Source organism: Amblyomma mixtum, chromosome 5 (assembly GCF_055824585.1).
Source record: "Amblyomma mixtum isolate Tamu chromosome 5, ASM5582458v1, whole genome shotgun sequence".
Taxonomy (NCBI): domain Eukaryota; kingdom Metazoa; phylum Arthropoda; class Arachnida; order Ixodida; family Ixodidae; genus Amblyomma; species Amblyomma mixtum.
The window spans coordinates 160,896,600-160,911,020 of record NC_143016.1 but is presented as its reverse complement, the minus strand read 5'-3'; the positions used below and the strand labels follow the sequence as shown (position 1 = coordinate 160,911,020).

General features: G+C 42.7%; 1 protein-coding gene across 1 annotated transcript in view; it reads right to left on the bottom strand.

Annotated features, from left to right (window-relative positions):
* Window positions 1–14,041, bottom strand: part of LOC149344316 (uncharacterized) — a 32,620-nt gene extending 18,579 nt beyond the window's left edge. The window contains exon 1 of the mRNA XM_089546243.1: window positions 13,672–14,041. Coding sequence (XP_089402369.1) covers window positions 13,672–13,968 — 297 coding nt within the window. The 5' untranslated portion in view covers window positions 13,969–14,041. The remainder of the gene's footprint in view (window positions 1–13,671) is intronic.
* Window positions 14,042–14,421: the final 380 nt, after the last annotated feature.

The window sequence follows — 14,421 nt, the reverse complement described above, 5'->3', positions numbered from 1 at the left end:
ACTACGTCCTCACCCCACAGGGCACAGCGGCAGTGATGTACCAACACAAACAATATATAATGCATGCTTTCAGTAGAATGAACAGTTTGAATAAGCATTTAGAAACATTCGTAATAACTGTATCCAGAGTTCAATAAGAAAATATGGCACACATAGAAGACAAAATGAGTTTCAGTTCAAGCTCATAAAAAATGAATATGAATATATATGTATCAATGCAAGACAAAATTAGAGACTTCATATACACTACACAACAAAGACAAATGAGGATATGTTATACAAAATGAAGCTTACAACCAGCCTATTGTTTGTGGAGAAATACAAGGTAGAATGCAAGCTGACAAATAATTTGGCTTGTCCAGACTAGTGTCTGAAAAGGAATTATATGCACAAACTTCAAGATAGATAAATTATTATATCAAAAAATGACATAGATGTCAATCTAATCAAATGCACTGCTACCATGCAGTGAGGAAAAGAAAGACTCATTTTATATTTGAAGTTTTGAGCTGTGAAAGCAGTTTTTGCTGCTTTAATTATGCTTGGATATTTGTTGCATAGGAGCATGATCTGATGGTCAGTCTTTTGTTTATCATAATTAGTCCATGGAATCTCCATAATAATGGAAATTGTGTGTAAGTAACGACGTGCATTTCTGCTGTAATATTTAGCCATAAATGCATTGTATTCAGTTTTAACTTTCTGGAATATGCACACAGTGTACTTGGCCCTCTGCTTTTTTTAATTTTTATTAACGATCTACCCAAGTGTGTATCGTCTCAAATTAGGTTATTCGCGGATGATTGTGTAATATATCGTAATATTACTAATGAAACCGACCGCCATTCACTTCAAACTGATCTTGACGCTGTAACGGCTTGGTGTTCTTCCTGGCTAATGTCTCTAAATGCATCTAAAACAAAGTTAATGTCGTTTACTAACCGTTCCACTCGAACTGCTACAACCTACTTCCTCAATAACGATACAGTTGAACTTACAACAACTTACAAGTACCTAGGAGTTCACTTTCAGTCTGACCTAACTTGGCATTACCATATTAACACAATCTTAGCGTCAGCAAATCGCGCACTAGGCCTTCTTAGGCATAATCTCAAACACGCGCCTTCAGATTTAAAAAAACTTGCTTACATCACGCTAATCCGCCCAAAAGTTGAGTATGCTTCTGCCATATGGGACCCTCATCAAGCTTACATCATAAACAACCTTGAATCCCTGCAAAACCGTGCTGTTCGCTTCATCTTTTCAGATTATTCACGCTTCACCAGTGTCACAGCATTAAAACAATGTGCCGAGTTGGAACCGCTATCATGTCGACGCCATTTCGCTCGCCTAACCTTGCTTCACAAACTGTATCACCATCCCACCCTCCACGACGACTTCTTTTTGCCACACCCTGCAGTCTTTCCTCGCCGTGACCACGTTAACAAAATAAAACGCATCACATGCCATTCATTGCTCTACGCGAAATCATTCATTCCTCGCACTATAATAGATTGGAATAACTTGCCATCACACATAGCTATTGAGGTTAACCCACAATCGTTTCAGCATTCGTTAAAGCAAACCATGGACTAACAGATTTGGTATTTTTGTTGTATTATGTGCATTTACTGAGTATTTTATTCTGCGTTGTTTGTTGTTATTATTTGTGTACGTTACTAGTTTTAATTCATTATTACGTGTATTTTGTTCAAATTCCTGTGCCATATTTTTATGATTGTATCGCCCCCCCCCCCATGTAATACCCTCGCACGAGGGCCCTTAGGGGTATTGTAAATAAATAAATAAATAAATAAAACCTGCAAACATTGCTGAATACTGGAATATGTCTATGAATGAACGCTGTGGCAGTCATGCATGCCTTCGGAGACTGAAGTGTTCGAACTACCCTCCTTTGCAACCTCGAAAGCCTGTCTGTGTCAGTGCAGCTCCCCATACTAATACACAACAGATCAGGTGAGTCTGAACCAATGAAAATTAATCTTTTTTTTTTTTTTAGCCACAAGGGTCAATGGATTTAGCTATTTTTACACGTACGCTCGGTACATGACCTGGCCAGCTGAAGCTAGACTAAAAGGCAACGCCAAGAAGGGAATGATTATCTACAATTTGCAACGGAAAGCAACTGTAAAAGAGATTTATGGTAATCTACTGTCATATTCTCTGCATGAAAAAGCATGAACTTTGTTTTTTTTTTGCCATTAAGTTCTAACTGGTTCAAAGAGACCTGTTGATTAAGATAATTACTTTAGATTAATTATACAGCTTTTCAAACATTTATTTTAGACCAACAAGTTTTTCATGAAGTTGCGGACGGAAACAATAGATCCAGTTTTTTGTAGCAACTTATCTTTTATGTGGTCCTTTTTTCAGCAGTTAAAGAAAACCCGCGAAATATTTTTAAAAAAAACCACGTGATCGCATACTTGCGCTATGGTATTGTAGCACTGCCAAGCGCATCCTGAGTGAACAAGGCTTGCATGCTCACCGTCTCGAAGTGAGCAATCGAATCGACGCAGTCCGAGCAGTCTTGAAAGTGCGTCAGCACATTCTTCCCGAGCACGGAAAGCACATGCCATGATCAGCGATAAGTGATAGGCAGGCCATCGACAGCCATCACATAGACAAAAGAAAAAAGGAACGGTAAGCAGTGAAGTCGCATATTTGAAGGTAGTCTCAATTTCTAAAACCTTTTATCGTATTGCAGCCTGTCAAACCAAGTTATGGCCACTCACTTGGGCGTGCACGTTTCGTTCGTTCGTTCAAAGCGCGGCTGGGACACCTGGAATATGGTAGCGCATGAGCGTAGTCATGTGTTTTGTTGTTGTTTTTTTCATATTTCGTGAGCTTTTTAAGGGGGTACACTACCCTAAACAGTGAACTTTTGAACCACTTGCTCTATTTCATTAAAACTAGTGGGGCTAGTTTATATTACTGGTGTGACCACCTCTGCCAAATTTAGTTATTCTAGAATAAGTATGAAGCACGTTATGCAACCTTTATGCCAAGGATGACTATGCTTGCTTAGGAAAACGTGTTTGAAAAATAAGGGCAATTTTTCCAATTTTTTGTGTTATGCGGCATTGGGAATGTCCAGAGCACACAACTGTGGAACTACTTTGCTTAGTTTTCTTATATTCTAAACAATGATACCATATAAAGAATGACATTGCATTTTCATTTTGCATCAATTTTTTTAAAAGTCATTTTTTAGTGTGAAAAAGAAAAAAAAAATGACAAACTGAGTGCACAGTTGTGTTCCTCGTGAAATTTCGCTCCAGAAAACCTCCTACAATACCAATACTATTAAGTAATATTGGAATGATAGTTTTTCTAAGGTGACAGTTGACTGAAGAAACAGGAGATGAGAAAAATAGACCCACATGATTCAAAATCATCCCATTTTATTTTAAGCACTACAATGGTCAAGACAAGCCCCCCGCTGAATAATAAAATTTGGCAGAGGTGGTGCCAGCAGTGATATTCGCAAGCGTCAATGAAATCGAGCAAGCGGTTCAAAGCTCACTTTTTAGGGTAGTGTTCCCCCTTAAATGGCAGAAAAAAAGGACCACGTAGGAGGTATGTTGCTATAAAAAACTGGATTTCTTTTTTCTAAATTCTCTTTACAACTTAACAAACGCGCATAAGCTTAAAGTGAGTATTATAAAGCAGGTCTACCTCGAGCTCCACCTCGACAAACGCCTTTACCCTCCCCCTCATCCATCACTCACAGTGCCGGAGGCTCGCCTTCTTCGGCACGTTCAAATGAATACAATCATCACCCCGTCTCGCCTCTTTCTCTATCGCTATCGCTCGGACCCTTCCTGTCCCAACTGCCCCTGTAACTATGCGGACCTTGCCCATTGCCTCTTCTATTGCCCGGCTGCTCAGCAGTTGGCTAACTTGTCAGGAGGCTATGAGAGACGCCGTAGTGAAGGGCTCCGGAAATTTCAACCACCTGGGGTTCTTTAACGTGCACTCATATCGCACAGTACATGGGCCTCTGGAATTCCGCCTCCATCGAAATTCAGCCACCACGGCTGGGACTGAACCCGTGTCTTTCACGTCAGCAGCCGAGCGCCGTAACCCCTGAGCCACCACGGCGGACATGTAGCACATTCAGTCATCAAGGAAGCATGATATATATCATTTTTGATTTTCAATAATATCGATGCTGGATATTTATTTCATAGGTAAGTAACTTACCTCACCAGATTAAGTTGCCATATCACTCTATGCTTTTTTTATTTTTGTGACTGCAAGGCTGTATATGTCCCAATATTACTGGATCAGCAATAGATAATTCATCTGGGACAAGATTTTTTTGGAAGTGGCACATTTTACACACATCGCCATTTGTTTACCGCAGCTACATACATTTTGCTCGCCACTGTCCCTGAAAGAGGGATATTTATTTTAAAAATACTATTTTTAATATTATTACTTTTATTTTATTTTTATTTATTTAGTTTAACAATGATGGACAGGTCATTCTGATAGAGTATGTGAATGACTACATTGACTCAGCTGCCCTGGTGACTCAGTAGTTATGGTGCTTGGCTGCTGACCTGAAAGACACAAGTTCAATCCTGGCCGCGGCGGTCGAATTTCGATAGAGACGAAATACTAGAGGCCCGTGTGCTGTGCTATGCCAGGTAGTTGCAATTATATGGAGCCCCTCACTACGGCATCCCTCATAGCTTGAGTCACTTTGGGACATTAGACCCCATAAAAAAGACATGAACTCGATGGGAACGTTGACTACAATGGCAAACTGTTATTAGACCTAAGTAAAGAACATGACCTCATCACAGTTAGTAGAGAAGACAAAAGTGAGGGGCACGTAACACGGGAATCGGAAAACCAATATTCAAGCATTAACGACAGCACTGTCACTGAAGATATTTCTGAAAGGAAAAACAAAATGGAAACAGATGAAGAGGGTTTCTACAGTTTAGGCAGTGACCAAAAAGGGGTCACCCTCTACTGGGGCAATGCAGAAAGAAAAACAGAGTTAGGCCAGGATGAAGACAAAACCTTTTTGACCAGCAGATAAGTGGCAGACATAGCGGAACGAGAAAGAAGTAGTGCAATTCACAACAAAAGAGGGGGGTATGATGAACTAATTGGCTTAACCAGGGAAGACATGGGAAGGGCTAAACAAAAGAACTACTGGAAAGGCAGAAAGAGGCCTTGAAGTTGGCGGAATACAGAAATTAAACATGCAACTGAACTCGGGAGACGGGCATCGAGGGAGCACGGAGCAGCGAAGAGGGCCGGGGAAAGTCTGGAGAAGGTGGACAGAAAATGGGACATGTACCGACAACGAAACTTTCATGTCCATGAACTCATAGACTCGAAAATTAAAGCGGATATTGCTCTTTGGGTGACGGAGGCGAGAAAAAAGAATAGAAAATTCCGAAGAAATTTTGGAACCATGTCAATCGCTTAGGTAGGAAGACCGAACACATCCACGATTTTATACAGGATGAGGAAGGCAACAATCTAAAAGAGAGCGTCTTTGGACCTCATCGATGTTGTAATTCGCGAGAATTTTAAAGTAAATAGAGTGATGCTCTCTAAGCCAACCGATGTTGCAACACCGAAGATGGCAGACAAAAAGTTAAACTTGAAGAGCCTGCACTGGAGGAGAGCGCTGGAAACGATTCTTAAGAGTACAGAAACCAGTCCTGATGCAATTCCAATAAGGTTGATTACTGAGCTGGGGCCATTGTTCAAAGCTATAGAGCAAGTGTTCCAGAGTAGGCAGGTGCCAGAAGATTGGCTGCACAGCAGGTTAAGTTTAATTTACAAATGTAAAGGAGAGAAAGCAAGGACTGACTCATACAGACCAATCATGACAACAAAAGTTACGTACAGGCTTGTGATGCAGGCTATTAAAGCTAATCTGCAAACATGGATAGATAAAAATGGATTAGTGGGAGAACCGCACAATGGTTTTAGGCAGACAGACATTTGGAGGACAATCTGTTTGTAGTAACACAGTGTATTGGAGTAGCTATGACACAAGGCATGCTGCTATGGTTGGGTTTCCTAGACATAAAAGGTGCATATGACAATGCAAGCCTGGAAGTCCTGTGGGACTTCCTAATAGAAGCGGGGCCAGATGCCGAAGTAATAGAGCTTACAAAGGCGGTATACAAGGATATTACAGTACAAATAAACCAGCAAGGGGCAAATTAGTACAAAGAAAGTGAACACAGAAAAAGGCATGAGATAAGGGTGCCCTTTGTTGTCATTGTTGTTCAGGATTTATATAGTAAAGATGAAACACAGGCTAGAGGAGAGTAGAGCTGGATTTATTAAGCGCATAGCAGACAAGGACAAACAATAGCCCAATGTCTTGTGGGTTTAGCGTACACAAATGATGTGCTCCTTTTTTTCAGATAGCCAAAGCGAGCTGCAACTCCTCTCGGATATCTGTGGAAAGGAAGCAGCAAATATTGGATTTGAATTCAGTATTCAAAAATCGGCCGTTATGGTATTTAACGATATCACAACGGGAAAAGTGTCGAGACAGGAGTGTGCAATACCGTGCGCAGAGAAGTACAAATATGCGGGGGTGTGAACTGATGAAGAAAGGGAATATTTAAAGACCAATGAAGAACATTTCAAGGCGAAAGGAAAGAGGAATGCGATCTTAATTATGCACAGAGCACTCATCATCATCATCAGCCTGACTATGCCCACTGCAGAGGCCTCTCCCGTATCTCTACATTTAACCCTGTCCTGTGCCAGCTGCAACCAACCTATCCTCGCAAACTTCTTTATCTCATCCACCTACCTAACCTTCTGCCGTCCCCTGCTACGCTTGCCTTCTCATGGAATCCAGTCTGTTACCATTAAGGACCATCGGTTATACTGCCTTCGTATTACATGCCCTGCCCAAGCAAATTTCTTCCTCTTGATTTTGACTAGGATGTCATTAACCCACCTTCGTTCCCTCACCCACTCTGCCTCCTTCTTGTCTCTTAACATTACACCTATCATATTTCTTTACATAGCTAACTACGGTGCCCTTAATGTAAATTTCGCTAGCCTTTTCGTTAGCCACTACGTTTCTGCCCTATAGGTGAGTACCGGTAAGATACAGCTATTTTATACTTTTCTCTCGAGTGATATTGGTAAACTGCCGTTCATGATCTGGGAGAACCTACCAAATGTGCTACACCCCATTCTTATTCTTCTAGTTATTTCACTCTCGTGATCCAGGTCTGCAATCACTACCTGCACTAAGTAAACATATTCTCTTACCACTTCCAGCACTTTGCTACAAATTGTAAACTGCTGTTCTCTTTCGAGACTGTTGAAACTTACTTTGGTTTCTGAATGTTAATTTTTAGACTCACAGTACTGCCCTGCCTGTCCAACTGATTGATCATGCTTTGCAGTTCATGTCCTGAGTGACTTAGCAAGGCAATGTTATCAGCAAATCAGAGATTACTAAGGTATTCTCCATTAACTCTTATCCCCAACTGTTCCCAATCCAGGCCTCTGAATACCTCCTGTAAACAAGCAGTGAATAGCATTGGCGAGATTGTGTCTCCCTGGCTGACGCCCTTTCTTATTGAAATTTATTTTTGACTTTTTGGAGGGCTATGGTAGCTTTGCACCCGCTATAGATATCTTCCGGTATTTTTACATACAGCTCCTCTACACCCTGATTCCGCAATGTCTGCATGACTGCTGCAGTTTCGACTCAGTCAAATGCTTTCTCGTAATCTATAAAGGCAATATATAGGGTATGGGTAAGGCACACATTTCTCTACCACCTGATAGTGTGAATACGGTCTATTGTCGAGTACCCTTTACGAAAGCCAACCTGATCATTTGGTTGATTGAAGTCTAGGGTTGTCCTAACTCTATTAGTGATTACCTAAGTAAAGATTTTATAAGAAATGGACAGTAAGCTGATCGGTCTGTAATTTTTCAAGTCCTTGATGTCTCCTTTTTAATGATTAAGATGATGTTAGCGTTCATCTAAGCTTCTGGTATGCTTTAGGTCATAAGGGATAGCGTATACAGGGTGGCTGGTTTTTCGAGCACAATTTCCCCTCTGTCCTTCAACAGATCTGCTGTTACCTGATTCTCACCAGCTACTTTCCCCCTTTCCATTAATCCTAAAGCTTTCTTTACTTCCTTTTTCGTTACTGGCGGAATGTTGCAGTGCTCTGCTCTACTGCCTCTGACATCAACGTCCTGATTACATTGGCTACTGTACAGATTTGTGTAGAACTCTTCGGCTACTCTACCTTATTCATATTGCTAATGACATTGCCCTCTCTGCCTCTTCATGAATACATATGGTTTTTGCCTGTGCCTAATTTCTTCATCACTTTTAGGCTACCTCCATTCTTTAGAGCATGCTTGAGTCTCTCTATATTAAATTCCCTTATGTCGGCTTCCTTGCACTTACTGATTAACTTTGATAGCTCTGACAGTTCTATTCTGTCTGTGGGGTTAGATGCCTTCATGCTTTGGCATTTCTTAATCAAATCTTTCATCTCCTGAGATAGCTTGCCAGTACCAACCTACCACTTACGTCTACTGCGTATTCCGTAATGATAGCTGTGAGATTATTGCTCAGTGCTTGAACATTAAGGTCGTCGTCCTCGGTTAAACCAGAATACCTGTTCTGCAATGATATCCTGAATGTCTCTATTTTCCCTCTAACCGCTAACTCATTAATGAGCTTATGCTTCACTACTTTCTTCCCTTCAAGTCTAGTCTACTACAAGACCTTACCGTCATAGGGTTGGTACACCTTTCCGAGGACCTCCACATCCTACATGACACCAGGTTGCACGCATAGTATGAAGTCATTTCATTTTAGTCTCACCATTGGTGCTCTTCCGCGTCCACTATCGGTTTGTTTGTTTTCGAAAGAAGGCATTCATGATCCGTAAATTATTTCTTTCTGTGAACTCTACTAATAACTCCCTCCTGCTATTCCTAGAGCCAACACCATAGTCTCCTACTGCCCGGCCTCCAGCCTGCTTCTTCGCTACGTTGACATTGAAGTCGCCTTTCAGTACAGTGTACTGCGTTTTTACTTTGCTCATTGCTGATTCCATGTCCTAAACGGAGCCTTCTAAGATCTGGCCATCACAGCCAGATGTAGGCGTGCAGGCCTGTACCACTTCAGCTTGGACCTTTTATTAAGCCCGATTACTATAGCCGGCACCCCCTCGTTAATTCTATAGAATTTCTCTATGTTGCTGGCTATACTCTGACTGATGAGGAATTCCACGCCTAGTTCTCGTCTGTCCACTAATCCAAGATAGCATAAGCCTCGTTTACATGAACCCGACAGCGGCGGGTCGAGTCAGGGAATCGAGTTCAACAAGGTCAGCCAAACTCGACCACTGCGTGTTTACATGAACTCGATTTTAGCGAGTCGAGACCGCTTCAACTCCAGCGACCCCAAGCGTCAAACAGCGCAAGCGGGAGAGGGCAGTGGCAACCTCTGAGATGATGGCACAGCGCCGCTGCCTCGGAGGCGTGACGGCGCAGACGAAAAACAGGTTCGCATTTATCCTCTCCCCTCCTGATAACCCGACTCTTCGACTCCATGCTTTTAGAAAGGCGGGTCAAGCGAGTTAACCTACCCCCTGCAGGCGAGTTAACTCGACTCACTCTGCCGGTTACTTCACTCGACCCGACAACGTTTACATGAACCCGACAACTGGTTTTTTACTCGACAAGCTAACTCGACTCGACTCTATCGAGTTCATGTAAACAGGCCTATAGTAGGTGCCCGCCCTTTAACACTGTATATGCTTCATCTGTCCTGCTAACCTCACTCAGCCCTATGAAATCCCATTTAATACCTGCTGATTACTCCAACAGCAGTGCTAGACTAGCCTCACTGGATAAGGTTCTTACGTTAAACGTTGCCATGTTCAGTTTCCAATGGCAGCCTGTCCGGAGCCAGCGATTCTTAGCACCCTTCACTGTGTCACAGGTCTCACTGCTGCCTTCGTCAGCTGCTCTGCCGCTGCTGAGGTCTGAGGGTTGATTGGTTGACTGGATTGTTCATAGAAGGCTGTGGTCAAGTAGTACACCAGGGTGGCCAAATCCTGTTTTTGTGAGGGACTATGTTGTTGGTTCTGGTCATCGGGATTAGACCCCACCCAGGGCTGGTTATGCAATTCCATAGACACATTGATTCCTTTTTTCTTTTTCTGGTGGAGAACTGCGTGGCACTAGGACTGCGGTCTTCTTGCACAGAAGGCGGGTGCTCTACATCTATGCCATCACTGCCCCAAGAACTCTGTGGATACAACAGATATGAGTAAGTAATACGAGGACTGTGGAAGGGTGTAACGGTCCCGAGACTGACTTCTGAGATAAACCAAAGAAATGTAGGCAGATTAGCTTTAGGGGCCCATGGAAAGACAACAAGCGAAGCTGTACAGGGAGATATGGATTGGTCGTTCTTTGAGGCAAGGGAAGCACAAAACAATTATCGCTTGAGAAAAGACTACAAAAAATGGAGAAGAGATGCTGTGTTGAAGTTTGTGTTGTTTCGGACCCGAGCCGGGCCTGCGTACTTGTCGGGCCGGGCCAGAGCTTTTTCAAGCATTCCAGCGGCGAAAAATGACACGCACAAAGGCAGAGGAAGACAGGACGAACGCAGGTACTAGAAAGTGTGTCGTTAAGCGTAGAAAGCTGGGCTACTAGCAACCAACTAGCCCAGCTTTCTACGCTTAATGACATACTTTCTAGTACCGGCGTTCGTCCTGTCTCCGCTACCTTCGTCCGTGTCGTTTTTCGCCGCGGGAATGTCTCACAATTGTACTAGCAACCAACTAGCCCAGCTTTATACGCTTTTTCAAGTTCGGGCTGGGCACAGGCATGTATTAGAGATACCAGGTCGGGCTAGGGCAGGTAACAGTAAAGGGTAGTGGGCCAATAATTACGGCCCATGCAGTGCTAATACACACACCAAACGAGCCATCACAACCATTTTTTGAACGGCTCTTTCCTCGTTGGCGTTGCATAACCCTCCTCGCAGCGCCACCCCTCCTCATCCGCTCTGAGAGTGTGTTCGTTGTATTTTCCTGTTTTCGTTTGCTTACTGGATGTCTCTATTGCACTGATCTGTGCACCTTGTTTGAATTATTCATTGCGACGACATGGGCTTTCCCACGTTGAACACTGATACCGCGCAAATGTTACCACGTTCAGGGATTGCCGGATAAGTGTTGTATTTGGCATTCGAGGGAAAAGGCAAGAAATTAATTTACGCTTTCAGGAAATGCAGCAGGAATGAAACAAACTAGATGCAGCATCAGTATTCTCTCTGTAGACTTTTTGAGAGCTGGATTCATTCCTTCTAGGACAGTGGCAAGCAGTAGGTAAACTGCACACAATTTTTAAGTCGCCGCTACGAATAATTCAAACAAGGTGCACAGATCAGTGCAATAGAAACATCCAGTAAACAAACGAATAATGGAATAATGAAATTGAGTGGGCGAGTTAGTTTTCCATTTTGACAGTGAAAGCGCTCAAAAGGACAAGGATTACAGAAAAGGAAAGACATACAAAGCGCTTACTTTCAACTGATTTTATTTCATGCGAAAAACAACTTTATACTCATGGTAATCACCTGCGCATGCTTACAAGAACAGTACCAACGAGTGATAGCTGGCACGTTCTTTCAGGAACCGGCATTTCCGATGTAAGATAGGACATCTCTTTATCCGACAACAAAATTGATGGAGCGCTTACGCAATCATCGTCCTTTAAGAATTATTGTTTCGGAAGCGGGTACTCGGCAAAAGTCAGTCTCTGATTTTCTGCAAAAAAGTCTAAAGGAAATAGTTGTTGATGATCCCTTCTTGATAAAAATTCAGAAAGTGTGATTTCCTTTCTTCAAAAAACTGAAAGAAAGAATCTGGTTGCTTTCTCAGTCGACATAAAAGATTTGTATTATTCGCTCCCCCAAAATTGTTTGCTACAGTGTGTAGAAGGATGTATTGAGAAAGCTGGTGTCGTTGCCTTCCAGAATTCTGTGGGTGAGAGCGTTGGGGGTTTTTTGGAGCTGTTAAGCACCTATCTTAAATCTACATTCATTAAGTGGGACGATGACCTGTTTTTACAAAAACAAGGTTGGTTGGTTTGGTTTATGGGGTTTAACGTCCCTATTTTAAGTGATATCTTTTTAGCTGAATGTGACCAAAGGCTTTTTGCCCGGTTTGAAGCACTAGGAGTGCTTAAGGTCTTTCGTTTTGTTGACGATTTTTTAATATTTTCAGACACCACTTGTATCCCCCTCGATGAGGCCGTGGGACGTATTTTAGAACATTTTTCAGACTGCTTATCTCCACTGGTTGTCACACATGAGCTTCCTGAAAACAATAGCGTACGTTTTCTTGACATCAGGTTAAAGTTTTTAGAAGATCACACATGCTGGAGTTATCATCCTAGGGAAGGAAAAATGCCTTTGCCTTTCACTTCTGCGCATTCCAAGCTCATAAAACGAAACATAGCTTGTTTAGGGTTTCTAAACTGTCTAAAAAAGTCATGCCCTCACGTGACTGAGGAGAGCCTGTTTCTGCAATCAAAAAGGTTGCAAGACGCGGGTTATCCGCTTCTCTTGCTGGTATCAGTGGCCGAAGGACTTGTCAGGAAGAAAAAAAGGAAAACTATGACCCAGCAAGAGCAGGATAAGACAACTGACAAAAGAAAATTGGCTGTTATTTCACATAAGCATAGGCTATCACACAACCTGAGAAAAATTGGCAACAGGGTAAATGTAAACATTTTGTTTTCAGCCCCGAATAAGTTGAGCGCCCTATGCAAGAAAAACACTTCTGGAAACCAGGGAAAGGCTGCTTGCACAATCAGGCACCAAAAGCCATTTGTAAGATGCGTAGAAAGTGTCGTGTACAGGGTGCCCTTGACATGTGGCAAATATTATATAGGACAGACGGGAAGATGCATAAATGAGAGGTTAGGAGAGCATAGTTACAACGTGGAAAACAAAAGAGGTGGGCACTTGAGTATCCATTGTCTGAAGTGCAAATGGAAAAGCAAGGAAGGCTGCCGTCCCGATTTTCACAGGTGTAAGATACTTTTTAAAAGTAGATGTCAAATAACGAGAGAGATTGTTTAGGCTCTTGAGATAGCACGGGCGGGCGATGATTGCATAAGCGCTCCATCAATTTTGTTGTCGGATAAAGAGATGTCCTATCTTACATCGGAAATGCCGGTTGTCTGAAAGAACGTGCCAGCTATCACTCGTTGGTACTGTTCTTGTAAGCATGCGCAGGTGATTACCATGAGTATAAAATTGTTTTTCGCATGAAATAAAATCAGTTGAAAGTAAGCGCTTTGTATGTCTCCTTTTTCTGGCGTCCTTGTCTTTTTGAGCGCTTTCACTGTCAAAAAACAAACGAAAACGGGAAAATACGACGAACACTCTCTTAGAGCGGAGGAGGAGGGGCGGCGCTGCGAGGAGGGTTATGCAACGCCAACAAGGAAAGAGCCTTTTAAACTGCATTAGAGAGCCTTTTCTCTTGAAAAGCCAGCGCAATAACCTTTTGGCGTGTCTGCCATTGCGCCGTGTACCGAAAGGATCGTAGGCGAAATGAACGAAGGCGCTGTACTCTTAACATGTCATACCTGGCGAGTGGCAGTGCCTGCGACGAATGCCCGGTACGTCCTGACGCTTTTCGGCCTGATATCAGTCAGGATCTCCACTATACGGTCTGAAAGTTCCAGGTTACTGCTGCTGGAATTTAAATAGTTGGAGATCTCGGCCGTCCGGTCTGTCCATCCGAGCGTCAACTGAAGAGCCTTGAGGCGTGGCGTTCCTGGCTCAAAAAACATTCGCGCCGAACTGCACCCCGCGCAGTCCTTGTGGGCCTTAAACAAAAACAATAAGTCCGGCGGGTCGAAGCAAGCCAGCTGTTCGTCCATTTTCAGCAACTCCAGTTCCTGAACGCACTCAACAACGAGTTCGAAAACGAGCGCCAGGAGGTCTACGCGCGAGCTTCTCTTTATTTGTTTTGTTACTGACCATGGTTGCCCATGCTGTTGCAGTAACCGCTAATGCAAGAGACCTGCTCCCTCCTGTCAGCATTATTAATAACTAAACTATCTAAACTAATCTAAACTAATTTTCTGAACAAAATAAAAAGTTAAGAATGACTGCATGCTTAAATGTCTTGGCTTTACTAAATTAACCCTCCATATTATTTTCAAAAGAATACTACTTCTAAGTTTTGAAATAAAATTCAATCTATTTAAAAACGCTTTTGCAATCACGTATTATTTAATTTTTTTATATTGATAGTGTGTTTTTTATTTTGAAAATTTTGGCAGTGTCGCTGGTATCCGGCGTTTCTGCCCGGTGGCGTTGTGGCGTGCTGT